Raw genomic sequence first — 25,305 nt, 5'->3', positions numbered from 1 at the left:
CGCAGTATAACATCGGCTTGATTAAGCATTACTTTCCTTCTAGACAGCTACGTTCTCAAAACTCTGGCTTACTTGTTACTCCTAGGGTTAAAACAAAGTGGGGGGAACGAACCTTCGCTCATGCTGGGCCTTCGTTATGGAATACTCTCCCTCAATGGGTTAAGAATAGCAGTTCTGCTGAGGTGTTAAAAAACAATCTTAAGAAATATCTGTTTAATTTAGCTTATAATTGATTACCATTACCTTTCATGTCTGTACCTTTCCTATCGCACTTTGTATAAATGTATCATGTATGTATTTCATCTTTTGCACAAGCTGCGCCTTGAGCATTTGACTGTCAAGTGGATTTGGCGCCTTATAAATCATATGTATTATTATTATTATTTATTATTATTAAAAAAATATGTACTAAAGCATCCAAAACTGAGAAATATCAGCCCAAAGAGGGAGAAAAAACAATTCTGACCGACTTACGTTTTGGCACCTAAAGGGCAAGACAACATCTTTTTTTTTAGGCCTAATGACAGTACATTTAAATTCATTCCATTCATCTCTCCTCCTCCACCATCCTCACATTTTACCCTTCTCCCTGCCCTCACACCCCCCCCCCCCCTCCCCTGGTACAGGTACATTCAATACATACCTGATCTTTGAGCTCAGCAAGCTGAGAACTGAGTGTCTGGACCAGCTTAGTGGTACTCTCTAGCATGCTATGTAGATTCCTCAGTTCATTCTGTTCACTCTCCCCTTCGTCAGCTGCTAAGGACATTGCTCGCATCCTTGGGAACCATTCCAAGTTCTTCTCCTACAATACAGTAGATGAATAAGTGGATAATAAGTACTCTGTTTTAATACAGTAATGGTCCTGAAAGCTGAAACTCAATGGCCCAAATTCACGAAGGAGGTTGAACCCATGGTCTAAAATTAGCACAAAATAAGCGTATCTTGCCTTGCGCGCGTCTAATATTGGACATCTAACTGTTTCATGCTTATTTCGCAGTAATTTTAGACCATGGGCTGTGTAAATAAGGGTTTGAATCATGGGTTAAATTTAAACCTCCTTTGTGAATTCCGGCCATGGTCTTTGCCTTCAATAAACAGAGCCCTGGAGCCTGTAGGGCAGGAGATGCTCCTTCACCCTTTCTGGGCCATTGCATTTTTAGAAATTCATCACAAGTGAACTTTATAATCATTTAACAGAATATTTCTAGGGAACACCTTCTGTCTACCATTGATATATAGACATATTAACTAGACGATATGATTAGAATCAATATTTCTTTAATGAACGAGGAAATATAATGTTTATAGCTCTAAAGGTACAGCATGTGCACAATATACAATGGATTGACAATCATTTATAAGGATTGACAAACTAAAAGATGAGGTTCCATGAAGTCTTGCATTATTAGGACTCTGAATTCTATGCTTCATAATGAGGATAACAGACTTACCTTTATCATGTCGGAGACATAACTCTCTGGTCCTGTAAACTCTGTTGAGTTCTTGACTTTGACTAGCACTATGAAGTACATGTAGTGCCACATGTTATGCTCCTCCTGTATATGCTCTTCAAACGTCACTGATTTGTTGTCAAAGGACGATCGATTCAGACCTGACAAGAAAGAAACAACAACACACATTAAAGCATGGAATAATAGGTTTAATAAAATGATGACGTAGATCCTAATGAAATGATTGGTTAAGACAGACATGTGACCAGGCATGAACTTTTCCGAGTGAAATATTGGTCATTACAAGGTGCTAAATACCCTTAATTTGCATTTTCTAATGATCAGTCATTTTAAACGTACACATATAAATTTGTCGGTCAACTGTACACTTATGGAATTTTAGATGCAAATGATTTATCAACTAAACTAGATGGATGTTCGACTGCGCGCAGTCGAAAATGATGCCTCCGCTATAGAGCAATTTTTTAAATTCAAGTTTGATTGTAATCCATTAACAGGTTCGCAGAATATCGCGATTGCAATTTATTTTTTATATACGTGTATGACCCTTTGGTCTTTGATCTTATGACCCTAAAATCTAATCAGGTCAATGGCTCTACAAGATACAAACATGTCTCATGTTTGATAGTGATCAATCCGTCAGTTGTAATAAGAAGGCATTCACAAGCTATTTTTGCATATATAATAAGCCCTGTGACCTTTGACCTTTAACCCAAAAATCTAATCAGATCATTGGCTCTGCAAGATACACACATGACTAAAGTTTGGCAGAAATCCAACCATCGGTTCTTGAGATAACGTGATCACGAGCTATTTTTGCATACATAATGAGCCCTGTGACCTTTGAACTTTGACCTTGTCACCCCAAAATCTAATCAGTTCATTAGCTCTGCTAGATACATACATGACCTAAGTTTGGCAGGAGTCCATCAATCGGTTCTTGAGATAACGTGATCACGAGCAATTTTTGCATACATAATGAGCCCTGTGACCTTTGACCCCCTGACCCCAAAATCTAATCAGTTCATTGGCTCTGCCAGATACATACATGGTTTAAGTTTGGCAGGAATTCATCCATCAGTTCTTGAGATAACGCGATCACGAGAACGGGACGTACGGACGGACAGACAACCCAAAAACATAATAGATTTTCATCCCACTTACATAAAATAAACATTGCACATCAGAACGTAGTGTAATTATACTCCCTTTGTACCTTTCAAACAGTCAAAATAATTTTGGAAAACTAAAAAGCTTTGTCTTGTTGAAAGTGTACAGTTAAAGAAAATGAAGAAATATGTTACACTTATTGGTATGTAAGTTGATGAAAATTTCACCAAGGTGTTCATTTTTGAAGTATCCCATGATTGGTATTAACACCAAGGGTGTTATGGATCGAGAACCCTGGCACCAGTGCATCCATACTATCACACCATACTCACCACATATGAAGCAAGTGTTCCTGAGAATTTCATCCTTCTGTTGTTTCTCACTCCTAAGATCGGCAAAGGTGTCGATGATAACACCAAATATGAGATTGAGAACAATGATGATGACGAGGAAGAAGAAGAGAAGGTCGTACATCACTCTCAGACCAAACCATCGCTCCTATATTAAGAAGAAAGATTGTAAAAATTCATCAGCATTATTAACACAAACATCATCAACAGCATCATTATCATCATCCTCATCATTATCATCATCCTCATCATTTTCATCATTATCATCATCTCTATCATTACCAGCAGCTCACTCCTGCCAGAGCCATGCACCCAAGATGACCTGGAAGCTGTGAATTGCCGTGCCAAAGCCTGTGTGGACCACTGGACGGGACTTGTGTAGTGTGTCGATAAGAAAAAGATCATCATAATCATCACAACCACCACCACTTTGATCCATCATTACCATTATCGTCACCATCTCTGTATATTTCATCAGCTTATGAAGGGCTCCTGAGCCCATGGTTTCGGGTGGTGATGATACACATGATGAGGGTATCACAGAACATCTCATCCATCAGCCCTCTCAGTATCTTTACCCTTCTCCTTTTCCTTTTTTACCATCATCAACATCAACATCATCATCATAACCCTCACCCTCATCATCTTCTTCATCACCATCCTTGTGACATCATCATCTGACTTACCCCGTTTGAAGGGCTTCTGAGAACATCTCCAATACCTCCTCCACTCCTGAGCCCATGGTTGAGGGTGGTAATGATACACATGATAAGGGTATCACAGAACCTCTCATCCTCTCCTTCATCCTCCATGGCAACAGCTGTTTCTGAACTTTCTACTTCTTCTGCGACTGCTAATGAAGGGGAAAAAAAATCATATAAATACAATCACATTGACTTTCAAGAAATCCTCTTTTAGGGCAATTCCCTAATCTAGTGCATGATTGCAATGTGTGACCCTTACATTTACATTTATATAATCGAAACATAACTTCTGTATAGGCAATAAAACAAAGCAATGAATGATCCCTAAATTGATTCATCATGTAAGCATCAATTCATACCACCATGAACCTTGGAACTGTGAGACTTTAACAAATATTTTTGCAGTTTAAATACAATATTGATACTGAAAAGCAATAACAAAACAATAGCAAATTTGCAACCATCACAAAATGCATGAAGAAATACAGATGTACTCAGTTTCTAATGCTGAAAAGGGTATATCAGAGATCTTACAGTATTTTAACAATTGCAGAGGGTCAGTACAGAGAGTCATATAGACTCAATTTATACATGATGGGCTTACAGGGATACTGACAAAGATGGTGAAATAAATTCTCACAGATGGAAAGTGGCATATTGGTCAATGCTTTTGGAGGCGATTCATGGTGTCAAGAATAGACTGTTTAATGCAGTCCTGGAGGGTGTTTCACAAAGCCTTTTTTTCAATGACATGCTGGGCCTTCGTTATGGAATACTCTCCCTCAATGGGTTAAGAATAGCAGTTCTGCTGAGGTGTTAAAAAACAATCTTAAGAAATATCTGTTTAATTTAGCTTATAATTGATTACCATTACCTTTCATGTCTGTACCTTTCCTATCGCACTTTTTATAAATGTATCATGTATGTATTTCATCTTTTGCACAAGCTGCGCCTTGAGCATTTGACTGTCAAGTGGATTTGGCGCCTTATAAATCATATGTATTATTATTATTATTATTAAAAAACAGTGACAAATCTGCTGATAACCAATCAGAAGCAATGTTTTCAGTAGCTTATAACAAAAACTGTCATTTGTTACTGATGACAAGTTTTGTGAAATGGGTCCCTGCTCTCACCTTCAGGCATGGTGTAGATATTGCGAGGTCTCACACTCTGGCCACTGCAGTTTCCTCCTTTAGCCGTACAGACTGGACCGGGTTCTGGCAGAGGGGGTGGGGCCGCGGGGGCCGACGGTGGGGTAACACTGGAGGCTGAGAGGGGTATGAGGGGTAAAGAAGGTACAGACGGGAGTCAGAAACGGAAGCCATGATGTGGGCGTGTAAAAGAGGCAGTGATTTGTTTTGATGTGTAGGTAGAGAATCAAGAAAGGCAGGCACAGTTGAAGAGTTCAGATATGATCTAGCACTCTGGACTTGGACATGGTACATGAATCAACATTCTGAATGACGAGCGCAAATATCATAGAATGAATCTTATTATAAAATAAATATCTTAGCTTATGATCTGTCAAATAAATATCAAATAAACTTGGAAAGGAAGATACCAAATAAAAAAACATAAACATTAGAATGAAGCGCAAAGACAGGAGAAAATAAAGATATTCTACTCTTAAATATTTAAAACGCATCTTAGCTTATGACTTGTCAAATAATCAGCAAATAAACTGGGGATAGTAGAAGAAAAAAACCTCAATATTTGAATCAAGATATGTTTGGATTTCTTCTGCAGGAGCCTGACTGCTGAGAGACAGAAAGATGTAAACCCTGTGTTAAGGCTTGTGTGAACGCCCTTCTGGCTCTCACCAATATGAGTTTATTCAACCTGGGTTGTCATGGATTTGGTCAACTACCGGTTACCTAAATCTGAACTATAACAATCGACAACACATAAGATACATGAAAGCCAACGGATGAGATGTGACAACTCACTGGCGTTATGCTGCGGCGGTGTGACGCCGATCACAAAGTCGTCTCGGAAGTTGAGGTATCCAACGATGGAGAAGAGATAGACCAGGATGAGAGCCAGCAAGGTGGTATAGGCAATAGACCTCCAGTTACGAGTCACTGAGTTGATGACATTATGAAGCGTCTCCTCTTGGTATATTACATCCAACATCTACAATGGATTAGATTAAAAATAAAGTTGGGTACTGGGGGGTGTTTCACAAAGCCTTTTTTCAATGACACATGACAAAAATCAGTGACAAATTTGCCGATAACCAATCAGAAGCAAGGATTTCACTAGCTTTTGACAAAAACTGTCATTTGTCACTGATGAAAAGTTTTGTGAAACACCACCCAGGTGGTGTGATTGTATAGTGAAAGAAACTGCCCATAAGCTACCCATGAATGTTGATAAGTAGTTTTGAAATCATTAAAAAATTCACTAAATCAACATAACTTACAGTGAAAAGCACTGCACAGACATAGGTTTATAGGACTACCGGTACACACACAAAGCATCAAAATTTGGCCCAAAGTTTTGAACTATCATTAGTCTTTTTTGGGAATATGGGGGTATTTCGAGAGCAATATTTTTCATGTGGCATTGCAACTAAGATTGTTGGAGTTTTAATTTAACGACCCACCCAAATAGTAAGTGAGGCATACTTACTATTAAGTCTTTTTTTAAATTCAGTTCTATCGCTAAAACTCACAGTTAGCATCTTGTTTGATGGCCTTTGCCGAAAGTACAATGAACCCATGAATACTGTGTAGTCCCACATACTTACCAACACGCTGTAGAAGAGAGGATTGACTGCTATACCCAATCCAGACATGAGCACATACGCAAAGTGATAGAGCACTTCATAATTTGTGATGACGCTGCGAAAGCGCTTATTCATCAAGCCTCGATTGCCAAAGAAACTCATTATAAATACTATTTTGGTCGTGATCTGTGAAGTAGAAGAGAAATGTTGCTGATAAATCCATAAGTGTACTATCGTTTTAACTGATCATCATTTTAAACATTTCACACAGGTGTTGAAGCAATGGCTACTGTTAAACCATATGACTTTGACTAAATCCTGTGCTAATCATTAATCATCATCTGGATTACCATTCATTGTACAATATATCCATCATTTTGTTTACATCACATAGCACATAGAAACAACAGCTCTCTGTCCATTAAGAAATCTGTACCCTGGTTTTAGTTTCAAAGCAGTTTGTCATACAAAGATAAATTCTACTCGGAACCAACATATCTGGGTTGAGAGTTACAATTGTAGACTTTATCTCGTCAAAGGACATTAGAAATGTGCTAAGGCTTCAAACTATGTTTTCACTATTACAACTCAAATGCTAAAACCACTCCATTAAAACACCATTGACTTACATTAAGAATCCCTAGGAACCTGAGAGTAGGGATGACCCCGACGAGAAGGATCATCTGAAGCACCGTTGCTATGACGAACGTCCTGATCCCTGCTGGCTTGGGTAGGGCTAGGATGGTTGCTAGAGAGAGGAACATCACAGTCCATACCAGTCTAGACAGACGAGGATCAAAATCTTGAAGAGAAGAAAGACAGAATGATTGAATAGTATCACTTTGAACGTGAGAGTGATAGTGAATAAAGATGATGATGTTTGATGCAAATGAATCACTTATCTTTCAAAGCAATGAAAATTTCTAAGCAATGAAAAGTTAGTGAAATAAGTTTTTGATTTATGCCACATGTGACTATAAAATTATAAATGTTGATGAATAAGATTACAATGCAATGTACCTGTATACAATTTTTCAGTCATAATAATAGCAAATAAAACATTTTTAATTAAGGTTTCTTCAATCTCCATTATTATAGCTTCTTACTACTGACAAATTAGGTAAATTTTGATTTGTTTGGGGTTTCTTTTTTTTTTGGGGGGGGGGGGGCAAATGATGTAATATGCAAAAATGTATTTCAATTTCACCCCCCAAAATGGGGAATGATGCAAGCATTATATGCTTAAAGTCTAAGAAGATTGAAAATCACAGAGACCTCTCTACTTACCTAGTGTGCCATCCTTGAATGGATAGAAGAAAGCTACAATGATGTTCATCACAATGTGCAGAGTGAAGCACATGTAACTCCATCTTGTCATGTTGTTACTTGCCACGGACAAAAACGGCTTAGCTGTGAGGAAAAGACAAGATATTTCCATCAATTACAGTCAAGTGTATCCTTTTTCAATGAGTCGTGATGGCTCAGTGGTAGAGCATTGGTCTTGTAACTGGGAGGTCCAGGGTTCAAACCCAAGTCGATGCGCTAGTGCCCTTTGGTAATGCATTTATCCTCATTACAAGTCCCTCTAAAAAAGGCATTTTAACTGAAAAGCTTTTAACAAAAATAATAGTAACCCTTTAACAAAAGAAATTAAATAATTTTGAAAACATTAAAAAAGGGACCACTAAACAATTTTTGCTTCAAACATGCTCTGGCAAGAATTGTTCAGTGGGCAATGTCTAAAGCTCACATAATTTCACCCTATATTGAACCCTTTACCTAATCCTAACTTTAACCCCAACCTAAACCTAATCTAAAACCCAACTGCAACCCTTACCCTTTATCTTGAAATGAAGCCTTGAGCAAACATCACAGGAGTAAATATCAAGTCCACCTTCCTGTTCCTAAAAGAGAGTTACAGTCAAATCTGCTTTAGTGACCACCTGTCCACAAGGACCACATTTTTTGTTCCCTTGAAAATGGTTTCTCATTGAAACATGTACGAAAGGAACCTGTCTACAAAACCACTTTTTGTGTTTCCCTTGGGCGGTCGCTTTAGACAGGTTTGACTGTATCATCGCTCACTAACCTCTGAGTTTCTTTTGCCATTGCATCTCCATGAACATGTCGTCCGTCTGCTCAAAGAAGTTAGCAACCTTGCTACCCTGCTCGTCCCTCTCTGCTGTCACAAAGACCTTGGTCTTGGTCTCGTTGGTCAGGTACTCGCAGACCGGAGGCACCGGGAACACAATCCGCTCCAGGGTACGGTCATGACGTACGATCTGCATGCAAAGTTTGGATGTATACATGTAGGTCAGAACCTGAAGCACAATCTTCATCAGGAAACACATATGAATGCATCCAGAAGGGTACATCATCAATATGCTGATAGAATATCAAATTGGCATTGAAGGAATGCACATTTTTTTCATGTTTCATCATGCTTGAGATGCAAAAATACATTTTTTTTTAACACCAATTTTTGGCTAAATCATAAATTGAGTATTTTAAAGAACTGCACATGTTAAGGACATGTGATTAACTGCAACTTTGAATTGTTTCAATATGACAAAAAGAGAAGCAAGTAATTTCTGAACCCCATTTAATTAACAAAATATTTCTTTAAAAATCAGAATATTGTAAAATTCTCTGATAATCGTATTAGATTGGAAGCTTATTATTGAAAACATGTTAATTCAATGACAGTATTCTCTAATGTAAACATTAGCAACAAACCTCAATCTGTGCCGTGTGACCTGCATAGTATTCTAATGCCTTTTCACTGAAGTCCAATGGGTTAGCTGGCTTCAGCATGGCATGTAACTCCTTGTTATGTTGGGACAGCTGTAATAATAGAAGATAAATACATTAGCAGCTGTAAAGTAAAACATCAATTTATGGGTAGCATGATTTGGATAAATCAGAAATGATCCCTGTATAGAGCATCTGAAAATATGTTCGATTATACATGTAAAAACTATTTTACATTTATGGTCGTATTGCATCTTTTCATTCTTTATGTCAATTCAACAAAAATCTATCTTTTCACACTGTAAATTACTGTGCACAAAAGCTGTAACACAATTTTTAACTGATTGATAAAAAAAGATTATAAATTACCACATTTATACATAGTGAATTCAAGAGCCTGCAAGAAAAGAACATTCAGATCCCTTTCAATTTATTTGCATGAAAATACACTCTTCCTCATATTGAACGTAGATTGATTAGTAAAATGCAATTTCTATAATTCATCAATAATGTCTCTAAGTGATTCAGGCATGTTGCCAATCCAACCTAATAGGTACCCATTTAACACCTGGGTGGAGAGAAGCAATGAAGATAGAATGCCTTGGTTTGAGACATGAGGTCAGGTCATGGATTGAGCCCACGAAATTCAATCTCCATTCAAGTGCTTAAACCACTCGACTATGATAATAGTTCATTCTCTTATAGGGCTTTTGAGGACCACAGGCCTTCTCAAAGCGCTTTACAGATGTATGTCATTACCCCAGTCATCTGATTTAGGCTTACCCGCACACAGTGTATGCACATTCTCCACTCCCTGGGGAGCATGCCAGCCAGGCGTCATTTTTACAAGCGCCACTTGCTCAACTTACCACATTAAATTTCGCATCCTACCTGGAACCCATTTAACACCTGGGTGGAGAGTGGCAAATGTAGATCAATGACTACGACACCTCTACACTAATCAAATATTATTTTTAGAATCTCCTTCCTTACCTGATGTGCCAGGATGTAGATGTTGTGACCCACTTCTCTAGGTGAGATAGGTTCCTCCTCGTCATCACCACCGATCTCATCATCCTCATCAACCTCAATGTCCTCCTGTTGGTAGGCCTGTTTGATCACTTCCACCTGGGAAAACAAAATTAATTTAAGGTTATCAGTCAAAGCCACCAAAACTCTTACAATTAGTATATCATAATGTCCCTATCATTCTTTTTTGTTCTCCTCCTCCTCCTTTTCATCCTCCTTCTCCTCATTATCACCACCAATCTCTTCATCCTCATCAACCTCTTATATCCTCTTGCTGGTAGGCTTGTTTGAGCACCTCCATCTATGACGCACATAATCAATCTCAAAGTATTAATCACAGTCGAAAAAACTTATGTAATCAGTACACCATAACCTCCTCCTTCTCCTCCTAAACACCATCATCATAATCATCATCATCATCGTCGTCATCATCATCATCATCCTCATCATCATCCTCATCCTCATCCTCATCCTCATCCTCATCCTCATCCTCATCCTCATCCTCATCCTCATCCTCATCCTCATCCTCATCCTCATCCTCATCCTCATCCTCATCCTCATCATGACCATGACCATCACCATCACTAATGTTCTCATCCTCATCCTCATCCTCATCATGACCATGACCATCACCACCACTAATGTTCTCATCCTCATCCAACTCCATATCCTCTTGCTGGTAGGCTTGTCTGATCACCACTACCTAAGACAGACAAAATCATCATCAAACTCTTAATTAATAACTATTTAAACAACTTGTCATGCAGATATTAAAACAAGAATTTCTTATAACATTAACTCACTGTCCTTGTCAATGAAAAAGAATGAAAAATACTTGACTAGATGATGATTCTGTTACATGTGTTTCCCTGGTAGCATGGAGCATTCGTATGCCAATTTGGGTCATTAAAAAATTTCACACAACATACACAATTTAATTTGGTCTTAGTATATCTTTCATTTGTAAAGAAAGCTGTCATTTGCTTTCTGAACAATACAATTCTATTCTACCTATTGCATACTAGCATCCTCCAATCCCATGTACTTACCAGTTGCTTAGGGCTTAGATTGAGGAGGATCCTCTCTGCATTCTCACTGTCATGTCTGCTCTCCATGATGGCCAGGAGTAGTTTAGATGCATTATTCTACACAAGTAGAAATACCAAGAAAGAAAATATGAATCTATGTGAATTCATGCACATTGTACAGTTTGTCACAATTACAACACTAACATTACTACACGTACATGTAACAGAGGCACCATCTTCATAAAGAAGAGCTGCAATAAACTGATCCCAGTTCTACATAAAATTACTACAGTGCAAAGTAGAGGGACTAGTAAAATGTAACTTTATGATTCAGAACGTTCTCCAAATTCTTGATAAACTAAAAGTTCTCACTCATAAATAGCAGCTTTTTCTTACAACTTACATTTACAATTCACATGGTGTTTGTTACACTCTCATGTTGTCATAAAGTTTGAACTTTTTTGTCTTCATTTCTACAAGTGGCAGCCACAATTGAAATGAAGCAACCCTTTTCCTACGGTAGTCAAATTATCATAGCATAAAAAACAGGTCACATAGCTCGCTCTCACCTTAAGTTTAAGAACCAGATCCATGCGGTTCTTGCCGAGTGGATTGATGTCATTAAGGATGAGTGCTGTGATGATGTCAAGCCCATTCGATTCATGGTTAGCAATACAGTTCTGTAGAAAGGCAAGATTGGAATGATCATAATCTGATGAATGATGATGTCAATATAACATTCCTTCCCATACACATCATCTGAACCTAAAACATAAAGCCTGTACAGACTCGCAAACTGGGAGTGTAGTGGAAGTCTCATATGAAACAAAATTCTTCAATGCATATTTAAGACTTGTAAGGTAAATTTATATACTTGTACAAACAAATATTTACAACATGGACTCATCTTTGTCCCTACAATATCAAATGAAAGTTTATATTTATTTACATCACACTAAAGAAGGAAAAGGATGAAATATGAAGTACATATCTTTTGAAGAAAAAAACAAAAACAATCCAGATTAAAAAGTATGGTATTCATTCATTTTTGTTTGTTTTAACAAACAACTTACCTTCTTTAATCTAAAAACGAATTCAAACTATACATATGATTTGTTTTCTATAAGTAAAAAAAGTAGCACAAACCTGGTTATCATGGCAAGGTCCTTGGCAGTATTCTGTAAGACTCTCTAACGTCTGATTAATGAGAGTGACATTCTTCTCGTTGATGTACAATCCTAGCAGTCCTAGTCCTCCTGTGGTGCTTCCACAGATGCAGTCCAAGAACTGAAGAGTCTCACTCACTAGGTTGTAGTTCGTCTTGCTGTTCTGGTGCCTCAAAAAGTTCTGGAATTTGGGGTAGGATGTCATGATTTTATAATTGTTGTCAGTTCACATTTTGGCAAAAATGGCATGAGACCTTCCATTAAAATCATAAATAGAAGCTAGTGTATAAGGAGACATCTTACCACATACATGTACAAGAAGAGTTTGGAACAGGCCAAATGGCAGAATTAACAGGTAAACTTAATCATTTATCATCATCCCCATCGTCATTATCATTATCATCATCACTATCATCATCATCATCACTATCACTATCATCATCATTTTTATCACCTGATCATCGTCACTATCAATATCCTCATGACTACAACCATCATCACCAGCAAAACCACCATAAACATCACCATTGCCATCATTATCATATTCATTTTAATCATCCTCATCCTTACCACCACCATCATCACCATCATCATCATCATCACCATCGTCATCATCATCATCATCATCGTCATCGTCGTCGTCATCATCATCATCATCATTTTCATCCTTACCACCACCACGACCACCACCACCATTATCATCATCATCATCATCCTCTTACTCACCTGGAGATCTCTGTTATGGTTCTCACACATGAGCTGCAAGAACCTGAGGATAGGTTCCATGATAGTGACCTCTGGACTCATCAGACCCTTCTCATCATCCTTGTTCTTCTCTATCTGACCCAAGGCATCCATGTTGGTCATCCCGATACCACCCCTCTCCCCGAGCTCATCATCTCGTCCCTTCCTCAGAGCGGAGAAGGCTTTGCTGGTATGGAGGGCAGCATCCACAAGCTGTTCCTTCAGGTCGTCACTGATAGAACCATTGTGCATTCGTACTGGAGTCATGACAATAGTAAAAGCAAAAATTACATGAATAGTCAAATTTTCAACTCATGATCCATTCTAAGAAAAGACAAATTTGTATGCACAAAAGATTCCTTTAATAGCTTGGTTTGATCATTCCCATCATGACTGACAGACTATGGTCTTAATAATGTATATTTTGCACCAAGAACATGCAGAGAGGAAGAATACATTTGTGTAGATCTTTGATTTTGCCATTCAATCTCATTCTGGATCTTAGTGTACTAGGAATTCATGCATCCAAGGATATATTATACCTGAATCATAAGTGGCAAATGGTACTTAATGTCTTGCCAAAGTGCGTTGACACCAGCCTGGGATTTGAACCCCGCACCTCTCAAGTAATAATCAAGAAAATGAACCAATATACCACAGCAACTCCTCCACACCTCCTCTGAAGGTCACAATGACAGAATAAAAACAAGCACAACTTACTCCTCCTTTGATGGCCCCCAAGGGTACCCTCTTTGCTGCCTACTCCTCCTGATCCTGCTCCTCCAGTCTCCTTCTCATCAGCTGCTTTCCCTGTGATGCCTTCCCCCGTGTTCACTGTTACAGTGGCTTTGATCTCTGCCTGAGCATCTCGCATCCTGTCGTAGAACACCTTGAAGAAACGCTCAGATTTCTTATCCGTTGATGAGAGATGCTTGATGATGGATTTCTGAGAGGGAGAAATGTTTAAGATGTGAATAGCAAAATTAAGAATACAAATGGCAGCGGTGGAGCAAGAAACAAATAAAGATAACTTGACCAGACACAAGACGGAAGAAGTCATCCTAAATATTTTATGTAAATGGAAAGGAAGAAAAATCAAAATCAAGGAGTTGAATAGCAAATTAAAATGAATTTTAACTGACAGAGGTGGAACAACTGAATGAGAAAAACTTAACCCTTTGCCTACGGGAACCGGGAGGGTCTCTGTATTAAGCCTATGGCAATTAGAGAATTCAGTACTCAACAAGAGTTAACCATCTGACACAAGATGGAGGACGGTCATACCTGAATATTAGGATTGCCTCCTTCCAGTAGAGCTATCCCCAGCTCCACGCTCTCCTGGAACACCCTGTTACTGCTATTCCTCACCACCAGGTCAATCACCAGGATGGAAGCTCCCTGTTGGTCAAGCTGGTTCTGTACCATGGCCAGGGTCAGCTCCGCCCTGCTCAGCATCAAGTGGCCAGGGTTACTGGGGCTGACCACGGTGGACATCCGGTGATGGTGATGATGGGTGGACTCACTCTCCCGGGTGTAGTGGGGGTGGGACTTGCCGTAGTAACGGAAGAGGAGGGATTGTCGCAGGTTCTCGCCCTGTGGATTGCAGAAGGATAGATGTCTTAAATCAACTAAAAAAAAGTACTAAACAAAGTACAGAGCCTATTGCTATCTAATAAAGTATGGACAGATGGCGTCAGGGACAAATGTTTTATTTCATTTGCTGTGCTGATCAATCAATGTTTATCCGACATTGAAAAATAGCAAACCTCAAGAGTTATACAGTATACTGCATAATGTATTTATATACTTAATGTGCACAATTTTGTTAGTATAACAACCTTTCTACTTACTTGTGTGTCCTACATAACATTTCTTAACAATAAAAAGGATTCTTGGATAATTTGTCTTTCTTCTTTGAATCTCTCTCTCTCTCTCTCTCTCTCTTTCTATTAGCTAAAATTGTGACTGCAAATTGGAATACATGTACCAATCAAATTATATCCTTCAATTACAAAACTTACAAGTATAGCGTGAATACTCTTTCCTACCTTCCAAAGTCAACATATGTTCAATAATAGACAATGTGTATGGTACCATAAACTCAATATGATACTAGAGGGAAATACCATCCAATTTAATTTATATATGCTTATAGTTCAACTAAATAAGTTAGGGTCTTTCTTGCAGTTATAATTTAAAATGAATGTGATTTTAATAGAGCTTTTACTATAAATGCTGCTTTATTACACTAACTTAATAAAGGATTAATTATGCTATTCCCACTATCTTCCCACAACTTTAGTACAGGACTAATTCAATTAAAGAATCAATCAATACAAAATATGAACAAATAGCATAATGTAATGGGATACAAAAATTACACAAATGAGTTACATGATCCATGTACAAACATCACATGTAAACGTTTTTTTCTTCTAACAATACAAATCAAGAACTGCTTACATTAAGCAACATTGTTTCAACACATTTTGCTGTGCAATTTTGTGTCATCTACAGGATGGTTACATTTATAGAGGATGTGTAAAATGCTGCGTCTGATTTCTAACCAATAATCTTTTATGGGTTTACAAACACTCCATTAAAATGTAGTACAAGCTACAATCTGTTTGTTTCATATTTAAAAACTGGAGTCTTTACCAAATGCTCATTTTCTGCTAACCATCACTTCAGTGACTCCATAAATATCCGACACTTTCGACATATGAATCATGCAACGGCCAACTTCGGTCCACGAAACATACGTAAACTAAGCATCATTAGATTTATTTCCTGCCCAATGATGGGTCAACACCCATTGCTACATTCCGATTACAAAGATTACAGACTAAAAAATTATAATTAATTTCCAACTAATGTCATAAGCGTCTGTCTCATAGGATCATTTTTTAACAGTAACATTTAAGAACCTCAAAAAAGGGCACATTTTCTAAATATTGTATTCTAGATGCTGTGCCAGAGCCTGTGTGGACCACTGGACGGGACTTGTGTAGTGGCTTGATAAGAAGAAGAATGCTGTATATAAGATTAGAATTTGAAGAGTATTTTGCCAAAACAAATGATCAAACAACAGTAATGCATATTGCAAATACAGCTTTGTGTGTCATTGCATATTAGTAGAATAATACCCATGATCAAATCAAATAACTCCTTTGAAACTCTCGCTATTCTAAAGTATAGAGTGCTTTGTGATATGGCAAAATGCAAAGCTAATTGTTATGCCTGTGACCAAAAATGCAAGCAATAATATATAAGCTGCAAAAGTATAATTATATCTTCACTCAAACGTACAGTAGCATGTACTACTGTACCGGCTATGAAGGTGATTTCACAAGCTTGTTATCTACATCATATGATTAGTGCCCGATGGACCCACTGCTGTGCAAAGTAGTATGAAATTAAGATAGGAATATTAATGAGATAATGTGTTCTATACTACTGCAGCAATTACATGTACAAGGTAATTATTTTCTGCAGCACTCCAATTAAAATCTTCTAAATTCAGTTCATGTTCCCTTCATCTGCACAGAAAGGATACTAACATTTTGAAACTACCATGTCTACAGAAATCACAAAGTAAAATTCATTACAGAACTATATTCAGTAATAGAGATTATTGCACATGTAAGATGTAACAAAATTGTAATATATGCAAAATACAAAGAATTCAGAAAATGTAAGTCATTCAAGGAAATTTGTAAACATAGCTACAAAAACCAAATCATTCTTCAAAAAGTCTCATTATATCTGTAAATGAGTTTTGATGCAAACAATAAATAAAAGAAAATCAAAACAAAATTATTCACTAGCATGCCATAATGATAAAATAACTTTCGTATTATCATTCCAAGAGAATTAAAATTATCCAGTTACCTCTCAGATAACTATCCCTTGGAAAAACTATAAGGGAGGAGCAATGAACTTAATAGTTGTCTTGAGAGTAATTGTTGAAATGAGATGGTCATTCTAAGGAGACATTAGAGTTAAATTGATGCAGGGGGAGGGGATGGGGTTTTATTTATTGGGTTCATAGTCCAAAGGTTATTTGTCTGAATTTGTATCTTTTAAATCACATCTATATGCACATAACTTACAAGGTACTCAGGACAAGCTGCTTCTAAACCTATCTCACCAAAAAAACTAAAGCAACTCTTGGAGATTCAGCTTTCAGTCGCTGCTCCAAACTTTGGAATAACCTACCACCACACATAAGAAAAGCCTCATCTGTTGCTGTCTTCAAAGTTTTGTTGAAAGCACACTTTTTTCAGGAGCTTTTAAATGTGTTTTTTAATTGTGTGTCTGTAAAGTAGCACTGTGGGTAGTTTTGTTTTCATCAAAGCGTACTAGAGTATATTCGTATAGTAGCTGGGCTATAAAAATTTATCTAATTATTATTATTATTACTACTGTATAAGCGTAGTTGAGGGTGTATTCAAGGGGATCATCCTACAACCACGTTTGTCATATAAACATCTAATTATGTACCTGTTTTTTAATTTTAAACATTTCAGAATGATCCATAAACACAAGCATGCTCAGTCAAGATAAAATCAAACTTAATGCCAATATGATGCATGCAAAAAAACATCACTCGCCTTCACCATCTTGAGTCAATTTATTTCTAACAAATTAAATTTCACTCAAGAGCAAATTTCAAATTTGATGATAGACTCTTTTTTCAGTAAAGACAAAGTGACAGCAAATAATGATAATGAAGGGCAAGATGCTAAAATAATGAAAGGTCATGCTCATGGATGTAAGAAAAATTCATAAACATGATCAGAAAGATTGAATTCTCTCTTGATTTTGAAATCAAAGGTTGATTGTTTGGTCTAATGATCCTCCTTTGGTCACACAATGCACTTTGGTCTATAATGAAGGATTCTGCTTATGTAGGAATTTCCTACAAAACCATCTCTTGACAAAACTAGTGATACATGGATTTTTAGTGGATTTCTCAATTCTTAATCTATGGTAATATTATGATTGTATATCTTGTATCCTAAACTGCATTGATTACTTATCAACATTTAATATTGTATAATAATGAATAAGTTTCATTTTCTATGTTGTATTGCAAATGTCTTCTTCTTTTTTTGAGTTATTGAAATCAAAATTATTTGAATTGAATTGAATTGAATTGAAATTTGAGAAGACATTAATTTGTATGGGCATCTTGTAAGGTTGAAGTAACATGCTAAAAAAAAAGGACATTCCCATTCAGATAACATCGGTGCAAAAAAAAAGTTTGCAGTAAGGGATGGAATAAGAATTAATTCCTTCATTCAATGCCGCATTCATCTCAAGGTCATCATTCAAAGGGTCAAAGGTCAAACCTTCATTTGGAAATGCGCTCTCAAATTTGGTGGTATCAAGTGTCTATAAACAGAAGAAGCCATCTACAATGGAATAAATCAAGAGTGGTCGGTGATGGTCAAGTTTCGCTAGAAAATGAGCTCCAAATTTCATGGTATTGCTTCTCTACTTATGGGGAAATAAAATGGGATAAAATCAAAAGTGATTTGCAATGACATCAACTTTAATTTTGAACTGTGCTAAATAGTCGGTAGTATTAGATGACTGTGAATGGAAGGAATCATCTACCATGGAATACATGGAATTGATGCTTGGAGGTACACATTCACTACGTAATCTGTTCCAATCTTTAAGGTGCTTCCCAGCTGGTGACCAACACCAGCAATTTCGTGTCATATTTGTGGTAATTTTTGTGTTTTGTGTTTATCAAGTTTAGTCATGTCAGATACCTGTCAAGAGATAAAAAGATAATCTACAAAGAACTAAATCAAAGTGATGAGTAAATTCCATGTTCACTTGTAAATCTCCTCCATATTTGATGGTTTCAACTACCAAGTACCTATAAATCAATGAAGCTACAAGTATCTAGAACTAAATACACTGCAAACAAGTGTAAATAAAGTGATTTGTATGGGTCAAAAATGAGCTTAAGCTTGAGAGGTGAATACAAAGTCAACATTAAGGTAAAAAAAAAAATGGGAAAGCTGAAAGATATTTCACACATGAATCTAAGTCCAATCCCTAACCCACATATCCAATCTGAAATGAAATCTTCCACACGTTTAGGATGCAAACCCACCTCTTTTTAAAAGGATAAAAGAATGACACTATTTTATGAGTAGCATAAAACAGTTCTCGCTGCACATTTTCACTAACTATAGATCTTTAAAGATGCCAACAGAAGGTCAAAGCAAAAAGTACAGTTTTTTTTATCCTTCACAAAATCAGTTCAACATTTTTTGGAAATATAAAAACAGAGCTACCAGAATATCATATTTGCATTGACACATCAAAGTTTATTTTTTGTTTTGTTATTAGCATCCGAAAATCAATCTGTTATGTACAGGGTTACAAAATAGTAAAAGGATAACTTAAAGGAAACCAAAACCTTCATACTAAGTTACTTTTATTGTAAAGTTTAAAAGATTTGAATAAAATCAGTGAAAATTTGAACAAAATTGGGCAAGGAATAAGGAAGTAAGAGCTTTTTGAAATGACTAGTCACTAGAGGGCGGTATTCAATTTGATGACATCATCTGTGAACAACTCTCCATGCCTTTTGTATATAAAATTTCACAATTTTTTTGTTTTCTTCGTATTTCTTTGTGTTCTTGATCCGACTTCATAACATGTGAAGTAGAATATCATTTTGCATTCTATATCTTGCTTTCGGGGGAGTACATTATCTCAATCACAAGAAAGAAGGAAAAACATGAAATTTGATGTACAAAAGGCATGGAGAGTTGTCCACAGATGATGTCATCAAATTGAATACCGCCCTCTAGTGACTAGTCATTTCAAAAAGCTCTTACTTCCTTATTCCTTGCCCGATTTTGTTCAAATTTTCACTGATATTTTTCAAATATCTTAAACTTTACAATAAAAGTAACTTAGTATGAAGGTTTTGGTTTCCTTTAACAGTAGATTAGCTGATGTCAATTGGTCAACTATCTAGCAAACAAGTGAGCACTACTGTATGTCTTTCCATATCAAATAAGAAAAGGAATCGTTAAAATGTAAGGAATTTGGATAATCCATTCACAATATGATGCCCTTTGCTGCACGATATTCATAAACTCACGAAAATGCATTGCAAAAGTCAAGCTTAAAAATACATAGCCTTAAAGATACAAACTTGATTCATACAACATTGTCATATACAATCCCAGATACATACTCTGAATCAAATGTTACATGTGTATGATAAAAATGAGCCAAGCATTTTAAGCTTGGTTTCATGTATGTATTTGTGTGCTATCTATGCTACTTAATATGCTTGCTCAATTTGTGATCTCTATTAATAGATTTTATAACTGTACAATCTTAATTCTTAAACTTCTTATCTTCTCTCTCTTCTTGCCTTCCTGTAACTATCTTCACCTTGTTATCTTTATCTTTCCTCTGTCCTCTGTTGTTGTGAAAGTATGTACTATGTTTTTTATATAAAATAAGTTTGTATCTTTTTTATGCTTAGTATATATTTGGGGATCATTCTCATCAAGCCAATTTTGGCTTTCATGATTCCCCACTTCCTTTTATCTTATGTTGATAATGAACGAACATGTATGTACTTTTGATGTTTTTTAAAAGAGAGTGAAATAAATTAATGAAATAAATGAAATTCCTCTCATTTGTTGTGATTTGTATGGGTTAGGATGCCTTCTTGTATCTACTGTGCAATGAATCTATGAAGCTGAGAAGCAATGGCACATGATATGGAACAATTTTTCCCCCTATCCCTCAAGTTTGACTTTAAGTAAGATATTCAAATACAAATGTATACGCATAAAATCTGAACATGTTGGTATCAAAATAAAATGATAGAGATTATCTGTTACAAGGTGCTGGTCGGTGTAGCTACGTGCGTAAATGTATCAGTTGTGTGTCACAATATAGTTTGTGAATTGCTTTGAGTAAGATCATTCATTAGGTGATTTGTATGCAATTATCTCATTCACACTATATACTACGGTAACCATGGATACATGACTATAAACTACATTAGATATGACATCCCTCTTCCTACCATACATACATCAGGCCGCGAATCACTACTACTTTTTCTCTTCTGCAATGGAAACAAAACAGTGATAAAGAAGAATGCAGGAGAAATATACATTACAAAAAGTATGCACATGATAGTCGAGATCGCAAGGCTAGCGCATTGACCATCGACAACCCACAAGCTCTAAAGCGATGGTTATCTATCACAACAAATAAATCAATCAAAGCGTATATGAGGATCATAAGAAAAGTCACATCAAAGAGAAGCAGAGACTTGATCTAAGCACTGACAGAAAACAAGACAATATAGAGCTTCATTCATGCTTGCTTAGGAAACAAATGGACCAAAATTAGATGGAGAATAGCCCATTGCGTGTATGGCTAGCGTCTGGTTTTAAAGAACCGTTCCCTTTGTGTACATCAACCATTTAATCTTACCCGCGAAGCGTCTTCTTGTTGCTTTTTGGTCAAGTTGGGTGGCGGTTCGTCAAATGTCTTTGCGTGGTGGAATTTTGCATATAAAAGTGAATAAGCAATTGACTTCATAGACGCAGACAAGATCATGTAACGAGACATATAAGCATAAGTGAAGGTTATATAATATATAGGTAGACATATCGGAATATGGACAACTATATAATTGTGGGTTCACATACAGTGTGTAGACATGTAGATGAACAGGTTTGATAACAGATATGTGGGCACTTTGAGAAAAGATTGATCTAATCTTGACTCTAAAGAATACTGCTGATCATTCATTTTTTGTAGTTTTAGTAAAAGATACAAAACAATGGAGTCAGGACTAACAAGTAATACTGAATTAATGAAATTCCTCTTCAACTATTGTAGCTATTCCCTACATTTCAACCTAAACAATGAAAACTATATCCTCAATAGGGAGGAAGTAGGAATAGAAAATCGCTAGCATTGCTTACTTCATAAATAATTTTAGTCTACACTTTATTGGCAATCAAGAACAAAATAATCATTAATTACAAGTGCTAATAAAACAAAAGAAGAATAATTCTGAATTAGATGACCTTTTTTAAATACTTTATTACTATGTTGCATTTTCTTTAGAGTAATACAATGGTTGCATTTTTAATGAGCACTGTATATCGATGACAGTAACATGCATTTTTTATAAAGGAACCTGTCCTCAATGTCACAAAATATAGTTGAATGATGCAAGTTACGTGCATAATACAAGTATGCCTGGAAGTTAATGTTGCCTGTAATTCCTTTTGATTACAAAAAGGAGGGGAATGGTTAATTTTGTTCCCAATCTTTAAAAAAAATTAAAAAATGATGCAGCCCAAAAAGGGTGTGTATGGAACAAAGGTCTGTTTACATCTTCAATATGAGGAATCAAAACATGCAGGTCTATGACATTTGCAATAATTTTTAATTCTTTGCATAACCTGAATTATCAACAGAAGAGTTGAGATTTGAGCATATAACACATGAGAAATGATGATTTACCGTTGTGTGCTCTCACTGCACAATATGCGTTTTAAGTAGTGTATATAATATACTCCCAACATATTTAAGATGTAACCTGACCTTTGATCTTTGACCCCTACTAACCTTCTCTCCATAGTTGATGTCAACAGTCATCATCTCCTTCAGTGTCTGCAGCACTTTGATACAAAGCTTTTCTTCATTCTCCTCTAACAGCTTCTCTGTGTGCTTGATCAACCTGTGAAAGTTTAATTCAATAGAGATCATATGATTCTTTATTAGATTTTTGATTTGCCATGGCATCGTGGTCTAGTGGATATGTCCCTGGACTGTGGATCGCATGGTACCCGGTTCGAGTTAAACAACCGATAATGCCTCCAATCTATCTAGCTTCAGTACAGATAGGAAAAAGCAGCTCTGGGGGGTGTTTCACAAAGACTAAGATCGACTTTAAGTTGGACTTAAATATGGCAGGCCGTTCATGCCACTGTTTGCTCTCATCAATAACTGGCATTAGTCTCTCAAGGGATGTTCAACTTGAGATCACAAATCTACAGAATTTACATTTTTTGAAAATTCATTATTGAAGGAAAAAATATTATTTAAAGATCATAATTGAGAGACCAATGGTGAGAGCAACTAGTGGCATGAACGTCCTGCCATAGTTGAGTCCAACTCAAAGTCGATCTTAGTCTTTGTGAAACACCCCCCAGGTCTGAGTATATCATTCTTTACCCTCCACCCCAACTCCCACTCAAACCAAACTTAATAGAACATCAACTTACTTGCTGATGAAACCTCCGCTCTCGCACTTCTGTCTGGCTTCAGTACCGATGGGAAAGAGGAGCTCAGGTCTGTGCAGCACATCTACAAGCACTGATAACTCTGCCTGGACCAAGGGTCTCAACTGATCCTCAAGAATCGATACAATGTCCTGGAAGAAAGTAAATCAGAAAACAGAATAGCAAGCCTTGAAGACACTATGCACACAAACATGTAAATATTAATAAATTAATGATACACGCCAATAAAAACTAAAAAAACAAAAACCTCTGTTAAAAGAAGTCAATGGGCTTATAATGAGTGGATAGTCCTCAGGTGATGGCAAAGATTTGATACTGTCTCTCGTACATCACACCACACCTGTCACATAGTAGAACAATACACTAGGGGGTGTTTCACAAAGATCCTAAGTCGAACTTAAGTCTAAGTTGGACTTAAAGATTATGGAGAGCTATATGTAGCCTAAATTAAAATATATTCAAAAGCAAACATATAAGTATTTTAGACTTTTCATAAATTCCACATCAAGAACATGAAATCCTCTTGATAATAGAAAATATGAATGATTAGAATCAAAATATTATGCCTTTTAAAATAACTCGTACATACAAAATGTTTTCATAGATGCTAACAGCTTTCCATAATTGTTAAGTCCAACTTAAAGATAAGTTCAACCTACGATCTTTGTGAAACACCCCCCAGATGGTGGACTGTACTTTCAGGGAAGAAGAAGATGAGTCTTTGGGGCAATGCATTCCTTCCTGGAATAAACCAAATGCTAACCTTTGCAACCCTGACCCTTTCCCTATGTTTGACAACAGAAAGCCAAGAGCAATTGTCACCAAAGCAAGCATGGGATCACCTGTGTTACAACTGCTTTTCTTCTACTCACCTGTAAGCCTTCAATGATGGTTCTGTAGTCTCTGGAGATGGCCATCATAGAGTCTCTTCTCAGCCTGCCTTGACTCAACCAATGACGCGTGTGCTTCATCAGAGTTTGAGAGCGAGAGAACATGGTGTTCACCTGGCTGTCCAGGTCTACAGGGATGGCGATGCCTCGGTTCTTAGCTGTAACGAGAACCAAAATAAAATGTACTAAAAAATAAACTTAGTACAAGCACAATATACCTGCTCTTATGGTGTTCATCTAAAGATTTCAATGCCACCATCCTTGGCTGAGGGGAATTTAAAAATATGTACTCAAGCATAAGTTACACAATATTTTTGCACCAGTTGCTTTTATCCAAAGATGATTTAACAAAAAAATATAGAGTTCAATTACGGGTATAATGAAGACTACCTAATCTGGCCATGAATAAACAGGAACAGCACATGCTGTGGGTGTTTGCACTTTAGAATGATATGGAAAAATTCCTTCATAGCTACCACACATATATTTCAGTACGGCATAGAGGCATTGCAAATATCCAGTTTTCTGATTACCATTCTAATCAATACCTGTTATCTCAACTAGCACCAAATGCATTTGCATCCAATCACGTATCCAATTTTGTGTTGTGTAAAAGCAATATAGATGAATATCTTGCAAGTGCACACAAACCCTAAACAATTTCCATCTAGTCCACAATTGAAAAAATGTTATTATTATGGAGCACTCAAGGTGTCCTGGCTGAGATTCAAAATGAACAGGTCAACCCAGCTTTCAATAACATATCCCCCAGACCACAACGCCTTAAGAGGCCAAACAGTGTCCAAATTTTCACAACGAAAGATGTATTGATTATCAGCATCAAAAATTAAACCTACCAATTTCTGTGAGAGTCTTGATGCAGTTCTCTACATGGTACTTCTGTTGTCCCGACAACCATTGACACAATGAGACCCTGAATGCACCTTGCAGCAGACGCACAAACATGGGTTGGTGGGACTGTAGGACAATGAATATTTGGATGAG

At 36.7% G+C, this 25,305-nt stretch overlaps 1 protein-coding gene across 10 annotated transcripts in view; it reads right to left on the bottom strand.

The window, feature by feature from the left end:
• LOC594527 (inositol 1,4,5-trisphosphate receptor) overlaps positions 1 to 25,305 on the bottom strand; it is a 108,209-nt gene that overhangs the window by 11,853 nt on the left and 71,051 nt on the right. For 4 of the 10 annotated variants that reach the window (XM_030972392.1, XM_030972397.1, XM_030972398.1 and 1 more), the window contains 23 exons: positions 25,158 to 25,278; positions 24,283 to 24,458; positions 23,393 to 23,541; positions 22,734 to 22,845; positions 18,443 to 18,505; positions 14,373 to 14,681; positions 13,809 to 14,034; positions 13,071 to 13,345; positions 12,325 to 12,525; positions 11,748 to 11,858; positions 11,200 to 11,295; positions 10,115 to 10,249; positions 9,107 to 9,214; positions 8,460 to 8,652; positions 7,658 to 7,780; positions 7,000 to 7,172; positions 6,392 to 6,556; positions 5,589 to 5,775; positions 4,776 to 4,910; positions 3,622 to 3,788; positions 2,918 to 3,083; positions 1,455 to 1,615; positions 644 to 805 (listed from right to left, as the gene is read on the bottom strand). In XM_030972392.1, the coding sequence (XP_030828252.1) occupies positions 644 to 805; positions 1,455 to 1,615; positions 2,918 to 3,083; positions 3,622 to 3,788; positions 4,776 to 4,910; positions 5,589 to 5,775; positions 6,392 to 6,556; positions 7,000 to 7,172; positions 7,658 to 7,780; positions 8,460 to 8,652; positions 9,107 to 9,214; positions 10,115 to 10,249; positions 11,200 to 11,295; positions 11,748 to 11,858; positions 12,325 to 12,525; positions 13,071 to 13,345; positions 13,809 to 14,034; positions 14,373 to 14,681; positions 18,443 to 18,505; positions 22,734 to 22,845; positions 23,393 to 23,541; positions 24,283 to 24,458; positions 25,158 to 25,278 (3,714 nt within the window). Of the gene's footprint in view, positions 1 to 643; positions 806 to 1,454; positions 1,616 to 2,917; positions 3,084 to 3,621; positions 3,789 to 4,775; positions 4,911 to 5,588; positions 5,776 to 6,391; positions 6,557 to 6,999; positions 7,173 to 7,657; positions 7,781 to 8,459; positions 8,653 to 9,106; positions 9,215 to 10,114; positions 10,250 to 11,199; positions 11,296 to 11,747; positions 11,859 to 12,324; positions 12,526 to 13,070; positions 13,346 to 13,808; positions 14,035 to 14,372; positions 14,682 to 18,442; positions 18,506 to 21,168; positions 21,211 to 21,584; positions 21,642 to 22,733; positions 22,846 to 23,392; positions 23,542 to 24,282; positions 24,459 to 25,157; positions 25,279 to 25,305 lie in introns of all 10 variants that reach the window. The other 6 variants (XM_030972399.1, XM_030972401.1, XM_030972394.1 and 3 more) reach the window with 5 other exon arrangements.

This window comes from Strongylocentrotus purpuratus, unplaced genomic scaffold, assembly GCF_000002235.5.
Source record: "Strongylocentrotus purpuratus isolate Spur 01 unplaced genomic scaffold, Spur_5.0 spur5_scaffold_6, whole genome shotgun sequence".
NCBI classification, from domain to species: Eukaryota; Metazoa; Echinodermata; class Echinoidea; order Camarodonta; family Strongylocentrotidae; genus Strongylocentrotus; species Strongylocentrotus purpuratus.
Note: the sequence above shows the minus strand (reverse complement) of the source record. Positions and strands in the feature narration are given on the sequence as shown.